This window comes from Plectrocnemia conspersa, unplaced genomic scaffold (assembly GCF_051122295.1).
Source record: "Plectrocnemia conspersa isolate PC_06_02 unplaced genomic scaffold, ASM5112229v1 ptg000005l, whole genome shotgun sequence".
In the NCBI taxonomy this organism is placed as follows: domain Eukaryota; kingdom Metazoa; phylum Arthropoda; class Insecta; order Trichoptera; family Polycentropodidae; genus Plectrocnemia; species Plectrocnemia conspersa.
The window spans coordinates 26564764-26587661 of record NW_028277169.1 but is presented as its reverse complement, the minus strand read 5'-3'; the positions used below and the strand labels follow the sequence as shown (position 1 = coordinate 26587661).

General features: G+C 27.8%; 2 protein-coding genes and 1 long non-coding RNA gene across 5 annotated transcripts in view; 1 reads left to right on the top strand and 2 right to left on the bottom strand.

The window, feature by feature from the left end:
• Positions 1-189: 189 nt before the first annotated feature.
• The window catches only part of LOC148235310 (uncharacterized), a 75692-nt gene continuing 52983 nt past the window's right edge, over positions 190-22898 (top strand). The window contains exon 1 of one of the 3 annotated variants that reach the window (XR_015809648.1): positions 190-470. This is a non-coding gene — a long non-coding RNA (uncharacterized LOC148235310). The remainder of the gene's footprint in view (positions 471-22898) is intronic. The other 2 variants (XR_015809646.1, XR_015809647.1) reach the window with 2 other exon arrangements.
• On the bottom strand, positions 3540-5346 carry LOC148235315 (uncharacterized). The gene has a single exon (XM_088185904.1). It carries the CDS (start codon positions 5258-5260, stop codon positions 3668-3670), a length of 1593 nt encoding a protein of 530 aa, XP_088042030.1. The 5' UTR covers positions 5261-5346; the 3' UTR covers positions 3540-3667.
• LOC148235314 (uncharacterized) lies at positions 14387-15371 on the bottom strand. Its single transcript, XM_088185779.1, has 2 exons — positions 15285-15371; positions 14387-15079 (listed from the first exon to the last, which is right to left on the bottom strand). The coding sequence occupies exons 1-2, from the start codon at positions 15294-15296 to the stop codon at positions 14516-14518; spliced, it is 576 nt and encodes a 191-aa protein (XP_088041905.1). The 5' UTR covers positions 15297-15371; the 3' UTR covers positions 14387-14515.

Below are 22898 nucleotides of genomic sequence, written 5' to 3'. Positions count from 1 at the left end.
AAAATAATTGGAATTAGAGATAAATATTTTTTAAATAAACAAATTGTCAACCTTTGATAAAAAATATTTTTTTTGTAATCTGAGATGCACGACATTTTAATCGTTATGGTTTATATGAACATAGCACGAAGCATAACCTTGAACTCGTTTGCACTTGTTTATGCACCTCGAAATATTTAAAAAAAAATCAGTAGCTATATGACAATGGTCATTAACGGTCATGTTACATTTTTGTCGAATAAGTGTTTTCATAATAATATACCTTTCGATGTTTTTAATTATAAAGTGATAGTGTAATTTAGTGTATGTGTTAGAATTAAGCAGTGTATAATTAAAATTAGTGTGCAAGGCCGTTGCAGTGCTTGCAACGGATGCGACGGGCCCCTTTCCCCGCGGGCCTCGCGGGGGAAGGGGCGCCGATTGACGCCCGCTAGGATATTTGCAATTCTAGGCATCGTGCGGTCGACAAGGTAATGTCTTTCTAATTTTGTGTGTCTTTCGAATATAGTTAGCCCTTTGTGCTAGTAACTCGACAATTGGTCGACAGCGTTGCACTCGTACGTCGACGAAACTTGAAATGCCGACCTAATTTTGCCAATTTAAATTTATTAATGGCAAAAAAAGTTGTAATAAACACATTTTAGTAATATTCAATTTTTAACTTATGTAAATAACTCAATAATCTTCAATTTACAAGTGTAAGTTTATTTTAAAATTTTTCATCGGACATGGACGAATCGTGCTGTGTTAAGACTGAATCGCGTGATACTTGACAGTTGGCAATTATTGCTCATAAACTGATTTTTTCCTTCAAAGGGTATCTATATTTTTATAATATGGGATGAAACGGGATTATATGCTCTAATTGTGCGTAATTCTTACTTAATGTTATGTGTCTGTTATGAAATAAAAACGATTAGAAAAAAGAGCGAGATGCAGGCAGAGCTCGCTACTTCGCTCGCACTATTCAAATCAGCGATTCACAACTATCGACATTTTTAGCCGCAACTCAAATAATAATATTAGTCTCTTCACATTTCATGTATTTTCGAGCTAGTAATTTGTGTTTTAATTATTTATAAATACATAGTATATTGATTTATTTTTAGAAATTGATATATAACCACTTAAAAGAAGATGGATTATAACAATATTTGATGCAAATATTGAATACGAATCTTATTATTATCTTAAATATTATGACAATAAATTGGTATGATGCGCCAAGTAAATATTGTTAACTTAATATAATACCTCTGCACCAAGAGATCTATTTACTGATATATCGATTTATAAAAACACTAATCAATTTACTAAGAGAGATTAGCATAATAGTTTATTATTAATATTTATAAGCTAATAAAAATATTGTTTCTAAAACAAGTTTATATACGGTCCCCTTTTAAAATTGTAAATCCTACAATTTTTTAATGTAATTATTATTTTAATTTTTAGTGTGATTTATTTTATAAATTTTCTGGATTGATAGTGCAGCAAGGGCATTTAATACACATAGGAAATCAAAATTCTGATATGTATTTAATGAGATTCAACGACCTGAACGAACGTTCAACATCAGCTTTAGACACGCTTATGCAAAGACTATTTCTACCAATTTTAAATCTTGTACAAGTTTCAAGTTTTAAAATAAACTTTTATTGTAATCATTTTTTATGATCAATTTAATTATTTATTAAGAACTGTTTTAATAAATTCCTAAATATTTTGGTATGTCCAAATATGGTTTTCATTTCAAATATCATTAGGGAATAACAGTATTTTCATATTTCCAAGGTATCGGGTTTTGTAATAAAAAAATAAATTTTTTGTCCACCAATGGAATTAATGTATAATTAAAGTTTTTTTAAGAGATTTGATCTTTTCATTGAGCAATGTTTAAAATGTTTTAGTGCTTGTTCAGCTGTTATGTAAGTGTAATTATTTGATTGCAAAACATTTTATTATTCGATTTTAGTGATTATTTTAAATATTTTTCTTTATTTTTGCCATCCAAATTATAATACCTAGAAATACTGGGGCGATATTCAAAGCTAGCTATAGATTTAAAGGATATTTTGTCAAATATTGTGAATCTTACAGTATTATTTATAGTAATCTTCCCGCATTATTACTTTAAGATTCGATTTCGATTTCCGAAAGATATTTAAAATACAGAATTTTTTGAGCGTCGAGTCATACGCGTAAGCTGTACTCGCGAAGATTTTATTTTCGTCAGTTTAGTAGTTCGATCGCAGTTAATTATTTCTAGTTTAAATTTATATGTAAATCCGCACTAAACACACACATATCGAACAGAATACTATCGACTATAAAAATATTTGAGTGTTTAAAACTAAATAATAAAATTTTATAAATATCTCTTAATGTGAAGCTATTGAATGGTTGGAGATTAAATTTTAGAATTTTAAAATATTTATCCATATTGATCCTGCACTATTTAACAGCAGTGCAAGTTATTTTAATATTTATTGAAATATTATTTAAGTGTTAATAAGTTTAGGCTTAATTTATTATATGAATTAGCAGTTTGACAAAAAAACTAAAAAAAACTAAACTAAAATGTTTTGTCAATAAAACGATAAAATAAAGTTCTGGACATAAAATAATGTTACTCGCAATTCTCTTCTGGTAAAAAAGGTTTTTTACAAAAAGACATTAAGGTCTTCGACAACTTAAACAAAAATTACAAAAACAATATTTAAAAAAATTCCCAATAATTCTATACAAGTGAAATACAATTTTATCAGAATATATATGTATGTAAACATATATGTATATATTCCAAAAGAGAACATGCAGAAAAATTAGCTTAAACAAAAATTGCTGTATTTAAGATAATTACTCAAAATATATATTCCAAAATTTTTGCCCTAGAAAATTATTTTGTTAATAATTTTTTTTTTCTCTGTACCACTTTTTTGTAAAATATATTAATAAAATATTAAGATAATTCCCTAACAATAAAATATTTTTTGCAAAAAAATGTGATTACCTTTAATATAAACTTACTCCATTTATATATTTTAACTTATTAAATGCTGAAACGAACTTTGCTTGATACAAACCGTAACTTTGCAAATATATTCAGTGTATGCTGTCAATTTTAGTTTTTTTTATTCTCAGTTAACGTCACCGACTTATTTAAAATCGCCTGTAATTTTAAGACTTTCGGACTACATAAGTGTACAAAAATTTTTTTATGATAGTAAACTTTCAACATATTTATATGTATTTCAAAACACGAGTTATTTTTTATTTTAAAGTATTTTAATGTAAATATAAGCTTATTTTATCGATAGATAATAAAGATCAAGCAGTTTTAGTATTGATTTTTCATCAGACGTTTAATGATATAATTTTGATATACATAATTAAATTTAATAATCGCAATACGGAAGTGCATATAACTTTTGTTAAATTATTCTTCTATATTTACCAAAATGCACATTATTTATGTAGTTATTTAATTGTTGCTATTACTATTTATATGTATTTTTGTATTAAAATAAAACACGGTCCAAATCTAACAATTACTATTTATTATATAAATAAAACCTATAATAAATAAATATAAATATAATAACAATCTTCTTCTTCCTTCCTAATAATAATTCAGTCATAAAATAAGTATATAAAAATTAATAAATTATTGCTTTAAGGTTCTTTGTATGGTAGACTCGAAGATCATCTGCGGATGCTGCGTCACACTCGGACCGTTAATTTGGTTAAAATATTTTTGGAAAACATGTCGTTTTTTGCGACCCAGAACCATCGGCATGATCATGGCCATGGTGGCCGGAACCAGACCGGCTCCTACAGCTGCCATGACAGCAGAACTGTCAGCTGAATTAGGGTCAACCATGACGCTCTTAAACTTGACCTGCCTTATCTTGGTGGTGTTCCTTTTTTGCATCTCGTGTATTTTCCGCGATTCATCGACGGAATGAAAACTCGGCTCTACTTCTAACATACCACCGTGAGAAGTCGTCATATTTTCTTTGGAACCATTGACTGCGGGTAGAACCGTTAATTTGATAGAAGTATGCGCTGACATTGGTTGAGGACTTACTGATAAAGATCTCTGCTTCTTTTTAGGAAACTGATATCCTTTAGTAGTTGACAACAAGACCCATTGTCCGTTTCCATTAGCTGGATGCGTTTCGGGAAGATCTTGCTTCGGAAAATCAGCATACACAACTTCAGTCGGTCTATTGAACAGCATATCTTTGAAGCGATGTCCTGTTGAGCCAGCTGGGAAATTACTCGGTCTTCCATCTGTAATAATACCATCATGATCGTAGTGATAATAAGTCACTCTCCTATTTTCATCATTAAAATCATGTCCATCGTGATCACAATCTGGTTTGTGAGGTCTATTGTATGGTCTTTGGCTCGATTGGGGCGATTGATGCGATGGCTTATTCCAAGAAGGTCTTGAAGGATATTCGTTAGAATTAGGCCAATCGTTATTACTCTGACTCTGAAATCCATAACTCGGCTTATGCTCAATAGTATCAGGTCTATCAAAATAATCAGCTTCTAAATCTGGTTTGTTATAGTTTGACGTAGAAAAGCGATCGTTATCATAATTATTATTATTATACGTATTTAATGGTTTTATTTTTTGCGTGTTAGGTTGCCATTTAGATATTTTACTTTTAGTCCAAGGAATTGCTTCTAAAGTGACCCATCCATCATTGTCATCATAAGGGTGCTTATGTCGCTGTCCCCAAGATGATTTCTTGCCATCTTCCGGTTGTATTTTGATATCGATCTTTTCAGTGATTCTATTCTTTTGGTATATTTTATCTACAAAGTCGCTCTCTGTGCTCGTCTGCATTTGTTGAAGGCGCTCTAAAGTTTTTTGATCTGCGTTTTTAAACTTCTCAGCATATTCTTTTAAAAATTTATTTAGAAGCTCTGGCGAATATACAGTTTTCTTTGGAGCAGGATCTTCCGGATCGGATTCGTGCGTCGAACCAGGTACTATATAATCTTTAGTTTTTCTATCGCCGCTTGATAGTTTTGGAGATCTTGAATACTTATTCGGCGGTTCTGCTTCTATTATTGTAATGGGTTTAGATCCTGGTACTTCTAATTGATACGTCTTGATCGAAGAGTCTGGCTGGTACGATTTTAACGAGCTTTCTAATTGAGTCTTTGAGTTGGTAAAATGCACTGTGCTCGTTGAAGTTCCGGCAAAGAAATAGGCGAGAAAAACGAACTTGATAAACTTCATGGTTATTTGTCAGAGGTGCCCAAATGTCATTGTTTCGCGCGTTTGACTTTCACTTTTCTCTTCACGTCAACGGAGTGAATACGTTGTGACAGGGCCGGAGTGGATGAGCAACTGGCGCGCGAGCTTCTCGGCCCACTGATATACTCCAGTTTTTCAGGGCTGTGAGAAGACATTGACAATGAGAACATCCCTACCACAGAGATGTGAAATGCTCGAATTATTCTTCTTTGCCGCAAATTTCTTTTACGGCCAGACAATGGAGCAATTAGAAGTCGCGCGATATGAATGCGTTGTGGTGACATTGTATTTTTTTTATCGTATTTTCACACGCCAATAAGCATTTGTGTTTTTCTATATGACTACACATATAATGAGGTTTATTATTAAATATGATGCTACAAAAATATTTATTGCTTCTGTTTTACATCGTAAGTAGAAGAACCTTGGTAAATTTCGTGAGAAGCTTAGTATCTAATTAAATATAAATATATCCTATAATTAAAAATAATAATTTACGATTGCTCGTTACAAAACTAAAAAAATAGATATAAAAAACATTAATACAAAATAAAACTCAAGTATTTAATAATATTTTAAATATACATTACGACCTAAATTATAATATTATACACAATTGTGTATAATATTATAATTTAGGTCATAACATGTTTTTTCTATTTTTTTCTATAAATAATTGGCAAAATATCAATTTCATGAAAGTTCTTAAAAAACTACATTTTTTAGGATGGCCAAACTTGTTTTACGATTTATTTTAAAGTTATTTTTAATAAACAATTAATTATGATTAAAAACGTGAAATCTTTATAACTGATCAACTTAATCGTTATAAATCATTAATTTATTATCAGTTACCTTCCTAAAATAAACTCTATAATAAATTAAATTAATCAAATATTTAATTAATTAAATAAATAAATTTCAATTAATTATTAATATAAATAAGTAGTGGCTTTCTATTTTTATATTTTATTGTGAATTATTATTTTTAAAATAAGAATTCTGATAACAATAACCTTATTAATATAATTATATACATATTTTACGTAATTTTAATACTTATAATTTATTTCACTAGATAGTACTTGAAATATTAGATGAATTGTATTTTTAATTTGCTTTTATTTAAAAAAAAATAAAAACAATAATAAGAGATAGCTTAATACAAAAAGTAATAATTTGTGGGGTTAGCAGCTACCTTTAAAATTAATTTAGAAATAATTCTATTGACAATTTCGAACAAATTAAAAGAAATAAAAGAGAGTCTGGGACTAAACAATTGCGTAAATATTTTATCTCCTGAGACGTTAACAACTTGTAATCATAACTAGCATTTTGCGCAAAAAGTATGTGCGATAGACAATTCATTCTACTACGAGCTAAAAGACTATTGTTATTTTTACCCCATTGTTAACGATCGCTAAGAATCACTATAATTCGTACTAATTCGTGGGTGTTTCTAAGAAGCAATACAATTGACATACTAACATCCTCATCTACTCAAACCAGTGAATATAAAATATGTGATACTTGCTCATGGAGGGGCAGACGGGCTAACAGAGAGAGAGATAAAGGCAGACTGAAAAAAAGCTCCAAAGATAGGCACATCAGCAGATAGTATAGCATCATTAGAATATCACAGCCAACAATAATTCAACTCGGCACTCCAGCGAAAACCCTCCGACTTTCAAGATGTTATTATATTTTTGGCTATTTTGGCTGCAAAAGCACAACTTTTTGGCCACAAAATCCGAAACATGAAATTTTAAATTAATATCGATATAATAAGTAAGAATATTATCGCTGTATTATTATATATACATGTATACAGTGTGTATATTAATTACTTTAATACATATACACTTTAATCAATTAATTTTTATCAACAACTTTAACTTTAGTTTTATTTGTGTTAATATTTTATTAAAATAATTTTGTATAAATATTTTATAATTACACAGATTAAAATACATATAACAAGTTTATATGGATATCAATTTTGTATATTTTTATTTTATTTCTTCAAAACGTTTTATTTCAAAGCAAACGAAGGTTTAATTCAACAGCAGCATATTAAATACCGCATCAATTTTATGGCTTAATGCTCAATCTCTACGATTCCCATATTCTTATTTTATCATAAACCTTTGTTGAAAAGTAAATGTTGCTTCCAAATCGAGGTTAAACGTAGGAAATCGTGTTTTTTGTTGGATTTCCTAATTTTTTCATCTCGGCTACAACGTTTTCACCTTGACTTTGACCGATCGGTGGCTTAGCGCAAAGGTAACAATAGTTTAATAAAATATTACATCGAACTAATTACTAATCAGCATAACTAGCATGAGTAGAAAGCGTAAAATAATGTCATTTAGTATTAACTATAACAAAACACTAATAACATATTTAATAGAAAACAAATATAATTAAATAGCAATTACACGCTCGGTACTACATATGTTGTTATGGTTGGTTATTTAAGAAATACGTTTATTAAAGACGTTTGTGTCACACATTTGTCCAAAGACACATTCTGACACGCAACTGTAAAAATATACTAACTTTTCTTTCATATTTCAATTACGATCTCACAAAAATGCTCACAGTACCTATGTATTTGTGAAACGGCTAAAGAAAACGAAAGCAGATAAAAAGAGCTTAATAATCGTGACTCGGCAATGTTCACACTCTTCAATCGATTTTTGTTGTTGTAGAAAAAACGTTAATGGAGCGTATAACCACAATACTACAAGAGATGTAAAAGCTTTAATTTTTTACAAAAATACAATTCCCTGTTCAGATTATTGTTAATAAAAAAGCGCAATATTAATGTGATATATTAGAAATGTATGTAATAGTCAAAAAAATATGTAAGTAGACTATTTTTTTTTTTGTAAAAATGGTTTAATATACTATTGAAAAGCAATAAATTACATTATTAAGAATAATGCATTTAAAAAAAGTAGGACAGAGATAGTATCATAATTCGTGCAAATGAAAATGTAAAATATTCATTTACTTCATAAAAACAATGATTTTTATTAAACGGTAAAACGCGTCAACTGTTAATTTTTTTTTTAAAAAAATACTATAATGTCTGTAATATATGTATCGATAGGAAGTATAAGCTGGCTTTCTAATTCTTTTAGGTAGAAAGAACGGAACATTGCTATTTTTCCTATTATTCTAATGATTATTTTATGAAAATTTCATATGTCCAAATCAGCAAGTTGTCCAGAAAAAACCTAAAATAGACTTTCATTATTTCTATAATGCGGACCGTTTTGAAAAATACTTTGTTTATTCTGTAAAGTTTATAATTACGGGCTCATTCATTTATACTTACAAAATAAAAAAAATTAAAATACTAAATATTAATAAAGAGCCAGGGTTTGTGAATAGCTCATTTTAAATATACGTTCAGCTGATTCGTCGAAATATTCGTTCCTATAAATAGCCGAACAAGTGTATTCGTCACGTACTTTTGTCAAGACCTTTTTTAATATAATTCTGTATATTGAATTTAATATTATAAAAATAAGTCTAAATGATAAAAATAGTAATAATTTTTATGAGAATCGTGAAATTTCAACACAAATAATCTATTCCTTTGAATAATAATTTTTATTGTGAAAGTACTACCTACTAAGTAAAAGTACTGCACCCACAGAAATTGGGTGCTTTTGAAGGCAATGTATAAAAAATGGCTAAAGAAACTTGAAACCTGAAATACATCAGTAGGTGCATCTCAAACAACTGTAGTTTAGTTCAGATTCATTATTTGAGTTTGGTTTTTACTTTTTTATAAATATATTCTTGCTATGATTTTTTCCAGATTTTCCAGAATTTGTCCCCTCTCACTTTTTACAAATACCATATTACCTAAAATCTCATTATAATTAATATTTATTAGATTTTTTTATATTTTTCGGTAAATCTTGATTAATAATTTTTATTAACGACGTATATATCTATATATCACACATGTATATACGAATATTTACAATCAGCAAAACAGTTGTGATTTTTTCAATGGATCTATTTGTTTACAAAAAGGGCTATTATTATTATGAATACAGGCGGCCCTCGACTTTCGTACATAATTGCTTCCTGAAAATGTGTGCGAATGTTGAATGTACGAAAGTCGAGATAAGTAAAAAAATTAAAATTGTGTGTATTTTAAAATATTTATTTATCAAGTAAATATAAGATGTTTAAGAGGCGTTTAAGAGACACGTTTAAGTGGGGTTTGCGGGTGTTTCCTTTGAAAAGGTATCAAGAGTTAACTGTTTTCTACTATTCTTTTTCTTTTCTTCATATAGTATTTTATAACATGCTATGTTTTTATTGATCGCCCCACGCACTTGAGATATGCGTTCTCCATTGGGATCACAATCTTCCATAATATTTAAAAATTTGTCAAGGTGCGTGAAGGCTTCATTCATATTTTTCATTGTTAAAGAGTTTTCCAAAATAAACTTGTCTCATCTACATTAAATATTTGGCTAGAGGAATATTCTCCATCTTTAATCATTTTGGATAATTAGGAAATAAATTCTTTTGCAGCATCTTTATCCGCTTCAGCCGATTCTCCAGTAAATTTAATATTATGAAAAGAATACCTCATTTTAAAATTGTAAAACCAACCGTTACTTGCTTGAAAAACCGTGTTAAAATCTTTTTTTAATCTATCCTTCCAATCTTTGTGCAAACTAAGAGCTTTTGCTTGAATAATTGAAATACTCAGATGGACATCTTTTTGATGTTGGTCATCGATCCACGATGACAAAGATTTTCCATTTCATTCATGATTTTTTTTTTGCTGTGTTTTTTTGGAAGCATATCTTTAAAGATTGCGGAAATATATCTTTATTTTCCACAATTTTGAAAGTATTCTTAAATTATATTTTTATTTTGCAAAATTGAACATATCGAATTTCCATCTTTGTCTTGAATCGTGTGAAGTTTATGAGTCCTTGATTTATTTTTGTTCGTATCAACACAAGTTTTTTCGTTTCTCACTCGTGTTTATATTTTATTTTATTTTTTTTTTAAATAAAAATTAATTTAAAAAAAATGTTTTTTTTTTTGAAATGTGCGAAAGTCAAACGTCCGAAAGTCGAGGGCCGCCTGTAAAGGTATAAAAATTTGACTAACCTTTTTTGGTATTTTAATGATTAAAATGCGATTTACAGATATTTGCAATGTTGCCAGTTTTGCTTTGTTCGTACTACTTTTTCGTGTTCGAGATCAGAGGGCGTTTTGCATCACTAGCGTGCACAAAGAGCAATTTCCATTTTGTTGGACGCGAACTGATGCCCTACTGACTTAAAATCAGGATGAAAGTGTTCAACGGGCACAAACGCAGCCTCGCAATAATTTTGACTAAATAATGCAGGCAAAACGATATTATTACGTAGGCAAACACAGGCGTAAGTGGATTATTCGGATTCATTGCGGTGAAAGGCAAAACGGTTTTTGATTGTTCTCAAAGGATGCTGGCATTTTAACGAGCTGCGCCAAGTTGTTTCTTTGTGTTTAATTTCGTATGGTTTTATACAGAGCGTGACAAAGCGACGGACACAGAAAAAAGTAAAGATTAAAATAATAAAAAAAATATAATGTATTATAATAGCGCGTTCAACGTACAACGTAACATCAGTTGTGTATGAATAATAAATAAGTGTTACGGCCGCAGACCGTTGTTTTGAACGTCAATTATAAAACCTGTATTATCGGTTTAATTTTGCATTATATCAGAATAAAGATTGCAATTTATCTTGGATTTTTGCATTGCAACATTTATTTTATATAATACATATTTTTATAATAACAATATAGACGAATAACATGTGATGGTTAGATTAAAATACATACTCTTATATATTTATTATATTACTTCTATTGTTAGCTTTATATAGTCACGGTTCACGTCGCCCAAAATCATTTTAAATCGGATTTTTAAAGAATCACTTTCTCTCGATTGTTGTCGTGGGAAATTTAGATAAATATGTAACGTTAGAAAAGTTGCATTTTATAAAAAAAAGTATATCTTTATAATTAAAATATTTTATATAATTAAAAATAATGTACTCCATATAGTTTTTGAGTCAGATATAATACTCTTATTATTTTATAGTTTTGGGCGAAGAGTAAGAGTGAGAGTTGATCTCTTTTTCTCTATTTTCATACTGTACTTTGTATTTTATTTTCTATTTTGAACAGTTTCTAATTATTGAGTTTTGTTTACATATTAAATATAGACTTACAATTCATTGCTTATAATAGAAATAATATTAATAGAAAAAACATTAATTTTTTTACGAGCACAAACATATTTAGGATTTCCATTTTAAAATAATATTTGTATAAAACAGCGGTCACCATTATTTAATTTTAATAACACAATAAAATTTATACGTTTCCACGTACATTTAAATTAAAATTTGTAATTGTATAATTATGTCCACGCCGCATGGTGTGCTAATTTTTTTCAAAATTAATTTTGATATTATTTAATATGTTGTGTAACAATTGAGAAATGCTAAAATTTTGCGGGTGAGTCAATAGGATCAGAGGCACGCGTCTTTGATTCCAAGGTTTGCTCTGGATTCGGACGTCGAGCTGGACCAATGGATGCGAAGAGAGAAGCGGCGGCTTCTGCGATTTTTGCTCGTTTGAAGCTAAATCGGTCTTCTCTTGGTTACATTCCAAGTTGTAGGAGTCTTGAAGTTTTGATATTTTAAATGATTCAAGTAAAAATGTTGGAGAGTGATTTTTGGTTGCCCACTTTTCTATATTTATATCCATGGCCCTCTTCATGTGAGAGTTTATTGTCTATTCCTTTTCGGTAGGATGACCAATTATAGAAGAGTGGTGAGCTATTTTGAAATAAATTGTTGTTTGTCACTAAGGCAGGTCAGAAACGGTCGTTTTGGGGGCATATCCAACGCACGCGTTATTTTCTCCAATGGATACTAATTTATAATGTATACTTTGTAACAGTATAAAGATGGTGTATATTTATAAAGAAACCAATATTTTCTTATTAGCTGACAGTTATCAATTATCGAATTTATGATTAAATATTGCAGCATCTCTTGAATTCCTCTAAATTGTGAATATAAATATTGAACCCAAAAGTTTTCAAATGCACATCTCGCAATCTTTTGAACGTTGATAATTGTTTTATGTGCTTGTAATTTATTTTATGTAATTTTAATTTTTTCATCAAATTGCTTTTTTTCGTGACGCATAAGTCTAAATAATAATAATAATAATAATAATAATAAACTCTTTCATTGTTAATAGAGGAATGGTGCAATTAACGCACCAAATAGTTGCAATATTTTTTTTACTGTTATTTTAACGGTAAATCGTAAAAAATACGTCATGAAGCATAGCATTTTTTATAAAATAAATAAAAAAAATAATTAAGGTTTATTTAATAAATGGCACTTTCTTTTTTATTTTATTATAGTTATCAGAAAATGAAAATCTTAAATTGTTAAATTTTTTCTTTATTTAATTTTAGTTGTTTTTTCTTAACTTTATCCTAATGCTGATTCTTGATTAATTAAATTACGACATTACCCCTTTTTACTCATTATGGTTTTTTTTTGATGAAATAATTATTAAACGCAAATTTAAATGAAAACTAGTATTGTAATCAAAATTTTCCAAAATTACTAATACTTTTTATTTTTAACTGCTTTATTTATTTTTTTATTAAATTTTTAATTAATTAAAATAAAATATGTAAAAATTGTATTATTTTGGAGCAATTACAAAAATTAATATTTTATATGATTTTTTTAAATGTAAAATTTTAGAAATTAACATTTTTCATCTAAAAATTAAAAAGCTTAAAATATCTTAAATATAATTTTTTTATTTAATTTTAAATTATTTGATATGTAACATATAACAAAAAAAGGAGGATGTATTTCATTATTAATGATGATATTATAAGTAAAATACATCGAAATATTTTGAATATTAAAATATATATAATATAATATATAAAAAGCCCGTTAAAAATATTATTTTAAATAAAATTATAGACATTTATATATCAAATCCATTTGTAGTAAAAAAATAAATTAAATAAGTTTTTTTTTAATATATGGATTAGAATCCAATTATTTATTAGTAATAATACTAATTAAAAATTTACGTTAACATAATTATTTAAGAAAATAATATAATATTTTAAATATTTTAATAACCCAAAAGGTTTGTAACAAAGTTAATGGCGTAAAAAAATATCTCAGCTCTCAGCAATACACATCTTTGTGATTTTTATTTATTTAATAACTGTATAAAAAATGGCTTTGTTCTTATTTTTATCCTGATTTTATAATTTTTATAATATTTTTTTATAAAAATTGCAATATTTTTTTTTACAAAATCAACAATTAATTATTATTATTATTATATATATAATTTGAACATATTAAGAGTTATATCAGATTAAATTTTAATAATTGAAAATCATATTATAAAATAAACCATGAATTCGCAAATTTATATTTTCCTAGAATTTACCTAAAAACATGTTTATATTTATTGTTATGTTTCAATAGAAGGTTATAGAAATAAATATTAAAAATAATTTTTTAATATAAAATTTTTAGTGCATATGTTCAAAAAGTGCAAAATCTTATTATTTTAAAATAAAATATTATTTATTTATTTTTAAAAAAAGCAGTCTTTTTATTAGGTATTATTGAAGTACTAGAGACATCTATAAAAGTTTTCTCGTATTACATCTATATGTATTTATGCGAATGAATTGTGATACTTCTCTTTATAAAGTATGTTTTCAGCTACAAATAAATATTTTGTATTTAATATTAGAGGTGTATGTGATACTCTTTGTCTTGTAAAAAATAGGATTGAATTCATTTTTGCTATAGACTAATAAATCATTAATAATTGTTTTTGTGTCATAAATTACCTCAGTGCGTGTAATACATCACTTTCTATTGGGAACCGATCAAAACTATCTTATTACATCACGCTTGCGTGATACAGCATTTTATAAATCATATAATGATCATGGCGATAACGCCGTTGCACCAAAGAACAATGCGAAATAACAACACCAAGTGAGTATTTTTAATTTATTTCTTTCAAACAATAAAATAAAAATAGAAAGTCAACAATTTCGATCGGCAACGATTATAATAAAGCTTACATAATAACACAGAAGGGAGCTTAAATCTAAAGCTAAAGCATTTAATAGTGCTCTTCAGTCTGGTGTCCGCCCAAATGGGTCAGATCGATTGGTTGATATTGATAGTGTCCTTCAGCATTATGTATACCTTGGGCATCGAAAGCAGCTACTTGTTCAGAGCCTTCCCAGCCATGCTGTTCCTCTTCCCCAAGGCTGGAGTGCTCGTGATGTTCTGGAATGTGTTCGATATTGGAGATATCATCGCTGTGTTCAGAGAATCCATGCTCTCCATGTCCGCCATAACCGTGATTCTCTTCGATGTCAGATCTGTGCTCTTCCAAGACCAATCCGTAACCATGTTGATGCTCAGTCTTGGGGTGAAGGAGTTTATGTCCATGCTCAGATTTTCCCTTTTCCAAAGGATGCTTCAAAAGATGAACATGCTCTTTCTTCACGAATACTGGAACTGGATGGAAATGTTCGAATTTGACGGATTGATGAGATTTGGCATGCTCGTGTTGCACCTCGTGATGAAATCCAGTGCTAGATCCTAGCCCTTCGTGCTCCTTTTGTTCATGCTCGTGGATCACTCCAGCGTAAGCGACGGCCAAGAAAGCCAAGCACACCTGTAAATAATATATATGTTTATATAAAATAACATCAATGAGTGAAACGATTGGACTGTTAACAAGAATACGGTTAAGTTTCTCTCGAATGCTTACGTATCAGATCGACTACCATTTTTAGATACAAAATTGTTAGAAAGTAATTGAACTTGTTTGATTATTTTTTTGGGTTATTAATTTAATTAATTTATTTTTGTATACTTACAATTAGCTTCATGATGTTTGTTGTATATTTGTAATTAGACAGAGCTGCTAGAACAATGTGTTCGCAGAATGAGAACCAAACGAGTAATGATACATTTTGAAGATCCATATAGTCAATTTATAGTCTGATTTCTCTGCATGCTTGAATGAGACGGAGACAGGTGCTGGTGCGCATGCGCACGATTATTCATAGCGATATTGGCGTGGGGTTAAAGCGCGATTAATGAATGGTTTTGATTGAACTTTTTAATTTATGTTCTTTGGCACGCAAAAAATAATTTTAACACGAATTTTAAACAATTTCATGTGTAACGCGATTAAAAAATAACTTAAATGTAAATAAAAGGAAAATATTAATTATACAAAGAAATGATTTTTTTTTTAGAATCTCTAAATATATTTAATAATTTTAGTAATAACTGTATAATTTATATTATTATATAATATAGATATGGCAATTCAAGTGATAATAAATATGTTTTATTTGTTTTAAATTAAATCAAAATTATAGTAAAAATTTAGTTTAACTACTTCCAAGGGCAAACATAAATATTAAGTGAATATATTATGTATTGATTGTATTTTAATTCAATGTGTTTTTTCTTCATAATATTTTTCATGCTATTATTATTTTGTTATTGTGTTTTTGTGTTTATATCGTTTATGGTTGTAATGTAAATTTTTTATTCTATTTGTAAGTATTTTTTTGTGAAACCACTTAAATAATGTAGTAAATAAATTACAATAATTAATAATTGCTAAACCATTACAATAAATATTTAATCGATAATTTTATTATTATTATATAAAATAACAATAAGTTATTATTGATATATTAATAGCTTACTTTCATAAAAAATCTAAATTAGAAATCATATTTTCAGGCTATTTTTAAATGCATTAATACTAACTACACAATAACCTAATTTATATCGCATATGTGAAATTTATTGCACAATTTTATTTAACCTGATATATTTAGCTATTTGCAACCCTAAATATCTTTCACTTAAAAGTTAATTTATTTTTTGTGATTCAACAATTTCTCGAATGCTTTTTAAAGTCTTTTAGAAACACTTTTTGTGTTATAAAGTAAAATTGATAATATATAAGTAAAAGATAATGCACTATAATACAAAGAATCGGTGTCAGAGTTAGGACTTAGTTTGAAATGTATATAATTAAATATCTTAAGAGTCAAAAAAATATTTTAGGACAAATATTTAATTAAAACTTGCCCAATTGAACCCATATATATGATTTTATAACAATCTTGTTTTATTTGTAAAAAAAAAGATTGTAATACTATTTTTTTCCACATTAAATATATTTTTATAACAGAGTTTAAAAGATATTTTTAACATAATATATATTGTACCAATTTTGTCACAAGTTGACTTGTTTTATATGTAAAAAAATTTAGCACAATACTATTTTTTCTATTATAAATATAATTATAACTATAATTGTGCTTCAAATATGTATTATAAAAAAATTGCTACAAGTTAAATTATTTTATGTGTAAAAAATCTTATGAAATACTATTTTTTTACTCTCAAAATCCATAATTATAACTTGAACTATAACTGGGCTGCAAATTTATTTTTAACATTTATGTACTGTAGCAATTTTGTTACAAATGACCTTGTTTTATATAAAAAGGTAAATTCAATATTGCTTATGTATTGTAATAATATTTTTTTATACTTATATGTACTATAAGAATTCATAATAATTAATTTATTTGTAACTAGGCTTCAAATTTTGCTACAAGCTAACTAATTTATGTACATATGTGTAAAAAATATAATATTTTTTTACAATATATGTACTATAACAATTTTGCTACAAGTTAACTAATTTATGTATGTGTAAAAAATAATAATAAAAAATTTTATTTTATAGAAAAATAAAACAGCATTAAAAATTGCGAATGGCGAAAGTAAATCGTATGAATAAAATTTAATTCAAATCTTATCTTTATGGAAAACTACCGTTATTCATTGATACCGGAGACTATACCTATATTCTATATATTTAAAATTGATTTATAAAATTAAAATTTATAATTAAAATATTTTTTTACATCCATGATTATTATTTAATATTTTATGCTTAACTTCAATATAAGTATGTACTGCTTTACATTTTCTTATATAAAATAGGGCAAATGGTGTAAATATTAGTCAACGATTGTTTTATAATAAACAAATTATATTGCATAACAACTTCCGGGAAATAAGTTCAATAAATGCGTAGAAAGTACCAACATACAATTCGTGCTGTTACTTTAAACGAATATTATTTTTTTACCGTCATGTGCATTATTTATGATTAAAAATAATTTCTCACAGTCCAACGAATTTTGAATAGTATAATAATAAGCTTCATTCGATTTTTTAACATGATAGCAAAAATCAATTAAAATGATTAATTACAAAAAAGAGTAAGTCATCATATTATTAGTATGAATATCGTATATAAAATCATGTAATAATATGATTAAAATATCACTAAATTTAATTTTGTATATTTTTGATAAATATATTTTTTAATGTTTGATTTGATTTGATACTAATAAAGCATTCTCATTGATGATGCGATAACATCAGGCGAATATACTGCGGAAAAGCGCATTTTATTATGTACAGTGAATGTGTTAATTTCACACGATAAAAAATGCATCTTGGTATATAAATCGGAACATCTGGCAAATTGGAAATTTACAATAGTGGAATTTAAATTGCCTTTTGTAACTTTTGCCTATTGAGCTGTTGGTAAATAGTACGATGGCTCAATACATGCAAGCGTATGAAATACATAACATATGTATAGAAAAATAGTGTTAATTTAATAGAATTTTAATATAATTTTGACTAATAAACTATGGGCATTATGTCGCTATAAATAATTTTCCTTACATCCATATTATGTTGTATATTTGTAAGTATTTTTATTTAAAAAATATTATCATCGACTGAGGAGTGTAAAAAAAATAAAATGCGCAAGTAAAATAAAAAAGAACAGAAAAAATATTAATAATGCTATAATTTTGTATTATAGCATATTTTAAATATGAATTTATTAATAATATTTACTTTAAAAACCTTTCAATATAGAAAAACAAAAGCCAAACATCTGAGCTAGCAATAAACAAAGCTACGCTGAATTGACCAAGACGACCCTTGAGATCCCTAAAAAAGTCACTATGTACTTTGAGCTCAGCAGTCTTTTGATTACACCAAGTAAAAATTGATCTTCGATATAAAATATTTTAAGAAATACTGGAACGAAAAATATATAAGAACTATAATAGACAAAATTTATTTAGTCAAAAAATAAATGTTTCGCTCTATATAAAGAAGTATTCTTAAGCAGGCACGATAAAGTAAACGTCGTATACGACATTTATACATGTCACCTTTTTATTATTAAATTTATAATATACGAAGAAAACTCTATAATGCTTACCGTAGATTATACAGGTATTAAATAAAAATTGCCATAGAAAATTCTTGTGGCTTCTAAATATTATAATTGTATTACTTTGTAATACAAAATCGAAATCCTTACATAAAATATTCTTAATTGACCAGCATGTTATATTAGTAAACAATATTTAAAATATACCATAGCGTACCTAAATGATCTGAATTAGTGATTATATAATAATATAATTATGATCATTACAGATCAGGTTTTTTCCTAATTTTATTGCTTAATATCGTGAAGAATAATTAAAATAAAATTGAGCTAGTTCATGCATAGTCACATGTATTGAATAAGCCATAATAATAGTTTATAATTAAAAAAAAATAAAAGTTGCTCATTAACTATGTTTTCAGTCTTTGTCTCAGTACTAATTTAGTGGTCATTGATTGTGTTGACCCCGTTGTAATGCAATGCGTCATATTACAACGGAAAGTATACAGTACGTAAAAGTAAAAAATGATAAATAGTAATTATTAAAACTATATTTTAATTTTAAACTATGCGTAGCTGTAATTATTATTAAAAACATATGTATGATAATATATCTTAAATTTAAAAATATGGATTATTGACTTAAATAGTTTTATACATGCTTATTATTTATTTTTGAGTTAAATTATATTTTTTTTTGTTAAATCTTACCATAGTAATCATAAAGAAGAATCTCCCATATAATCACAATAATAAATTTTCTTGTTTAAGAAAAAAAATTACAGTAACTTCAATCTAAATTTTTCAATAAAGTTTTTTTATAACTTAAACCAATTATGCGCATGCACATGAGTAAGCAATACTTGTTTTTGGCGCTCCATAATCATAAATATTTTAACAGCTGAGTTATCTTAAAAACTGCTCAACCGCACTAACCATCACTTTTACTCGTAAATATAGAATATAGAGTTTTCTATTCTGCACAATTTACTTTTCATATTGATTTTATTTACAACGAACTTTCTGTTATTTAATTAATCCGATAGACCTACATAATAAGATCTGACTCAATAATCTATTACTCAGTTTATGTTAAGGTGACCAGACGTCTTAAAATATGTGAGACGATGCCTTAATTCCAATGATATTTTCCGGGATTAATAATTAATACGGAACGATTCTCGATATGTCCCGAATTCTAACTTATCTGAGTCATTGTGTCATTATGCAATTGATTAAAAACAAATATGGAAACGACTTATTGAGGGGTATAGAAAACAAAATTCTCCCTTAAAAAAAAATATTTTTTTTATAAACTTGTATGTATTTAGAATTCTAAATATATTGTTTGTTAAGTTAATAAATTTATTTAGTGTTAATTGTATGATTGTTTTCTATAACAAAACATGCGTTCCAGATTGAGGCTTTGAAAATCTAGTCACCTTAGTATACGATGATATAATATTTAATTGCTCAATGAACATATTATAGCATAATGTTATCCAATGGGTAACTGGACGTTAATTTTTGGGTTATCTCAGAGTTCCCACCGATTCATACAAACAGCTTCCACGTTCACCGCCTTAGATAATAATTAGATCAAACTGTTATCCAACACCTTTCATAATATATTCGATAGAAATATAATTTCCTTGGCGTGACTGAGCCAAGGAAATGACCGTTCAGCAGAAGAAACGGCTAGACAGGTTCCTGTCGGGCATTTTGTATGCACACTATGAGAAATTCGATCACGATTTGGCACGCTTCACGTTTCAATACCACATGTAATGTATTCATTTTAATTGCATAGTTTCCAATTTTTCCGACACATACACACGCCATTTTGGGAATTTAAAAGCGTTAAAATCGATCTTGGCTCGAGAAAGAAATTTGCACAACGCTACCGTGTGACATTGCAAAATTCTTGAACTTGCTATTGAACTAGGAGGCAACTATGCAAATTTGATGTACGTGAGTAATTTCAGCTTGGCGTTCGCTCAAATGGCGACTTTTGAATAATAGAAACTAAGGAAATGAGATTTTCCTACTGTCATTGTTTAGCAACTCAAATGTCGTAGGTAAAAATCTAAGTTGGACAAGATTTTTTCAATTTTTTTTCTTGTCTTGGTGATTAAAATTATTATTAAATTTAAAAGTATTAGGATCATAATATAGTAATAATTAAAGAAATTATACTTTAATTTCAATTGCTTACCTTAGATTTATAGAATCTTACAAAACAAAGTGCAAAAGTTCACTAAATAAAGTCTGATCTAAGAATCCGCTCCGATAAAAATAAATTACGCAGAATACAGAACTTTTTTTCTCTCAGATATAAACTGTATCGAATATGCTAATTAAACTAAGAATAATCAACTTTATTAGAAACAGTTCTCTAAATAATTTTATTTTTAAAACATTTTGTCAAGAAATGGTGTAAGAATATGAAATGCTTTTCTATTACACATAAGTACGCTGAGTGTCGAAGCACCTATTAATTATCTAACTAATGACACACTCATTGATTTTAGGACAAACCACTTTTTCTAATTGAAGTTTAGCTCTAAACTCTTAAATAATTCTGGTGATCCCTGACGGTAACTTATCTTCGAGCTAGCAAAGTTTTGATTTCATTTCCAACAATACAAATTAAAATTCTTAACAGTGTCTGGGCCAGGGGGTTAATTTTTTGTAAATATGTTGTCTCCATGCGTCTCTTAAGCTGTTCTAACTCTGGATTTTGGACGTATGGACTAGGAAATTTGAAGAGAGAAGCGGCAGGTGAAGTTGAGTCCAAGCTAGAGAGCTCTTGAGGATCTGATGCTTTGAACTCCAAAGCGGATGTTCAAGTGTGAAGAGGGTGTTCAAAACGAAGTGTATGAGAGAAAGTCTTTAGCCAAAGTATCCGAGGAAAAGTAATAATCATCTGCCTGCATTCCCTTAAATGTATATATATATATGGTCCTCTCATTATAGTGTCAGGCCCTTTTCGGTGGAACAACCAATTACAAAAGGCAAGGGAGTTTTTTAAAACAAATTGCCGTTGGCTGTTAGAGTAGATTAAAAACGCCTCTTTTAAGAACAATACTGAATGCACGCGTCTGGTTTTTCCAAAGCAGCGGATATTTAAATCCTTTATGATTTATGACGGGTAGCTTGTGACTTCAGCTGTTAAAAAGTTTTTCACGGTGGTGTTCGATTTTAACAAAAAAAAAATATTAATGGCTTAAACGCTAAATAAATTTTAACGCTAAATAGCATGAGTTAATCCCTTTAATTATAAATAAAAGAGTGATTCAATCGATAAACCTGACAACACTAATAATGAAAAAAAATCTTAATATCGATACATTTTGCTTTGTAGCTGAGTCAATACCAATGATAAATTAGTGTTGTAAATGATTATAAATATGTTAGTTATCCTGTATTATATAAAATAAGCCATATATGAAGTTAATTATTTACCATCAGTGTCGCGTGAGCCGCGCGATGACCTGTGGAGTTCATTCTTCGCCGTGCGACGATTCTTGCCGTGACGTGTTACATGCCGCATTGGCAGGCTCAGGACATAAACATGTAACAGGTGCCTACCATCAGAACATTGAAATTAAAATAAAAGATTCAGGTAATTAGTTTAAGCGACAATTAAACTTAATGGATTTTTCTGTATTATTAGAAACTTTTAAAATTATGGTTAAAATAAATATACATAAAATTAATTCGTTATTATCAATATTAAAAATTAGGTAACATTTAAAACAATATTTTATTAAGGCAAAAGTGGTTTTGACGTTAATATTTTCTTTATACATTATTAAAATGCAAAACATAGTAATTTACAAATTTACGCAAATTACTATACAATATTATAGAAAGTAAATATTTGTTCGATATCATTTTCAATAAATTCGTAGAAAGATTGAGTTTTCTCCGGATTTCATATTGGTTTTACGATCGATACGCTTTCGTAATGCCGATTAATTACGTTTACTTAATCTCTCATTAAAACTTATGTCAGACTTAAACCGATATAACGTTTTACAGTTAATGTCTCAACATAACTATTCAAACTTAATATGGTAAGGCCAATTCAATTGTATTCAAGTCAACTCTCGTCAGAGGGCATTTATCTTAGACATCTTCCATATGAATATTTATGGTATATGCAAGCCAAGTCTTAGTCTCTAGAGCC

Bases quoted from the DNA above. Each gene is read 5' to 3' on its own strand.
- LOC148235315 (XM_088185904.1), bottom strand. From the start codon at position 5,260: ATGAAGTTTATCAAGTTCGTTTTTCTCGCCTATTTCTTTGCCGGAACT.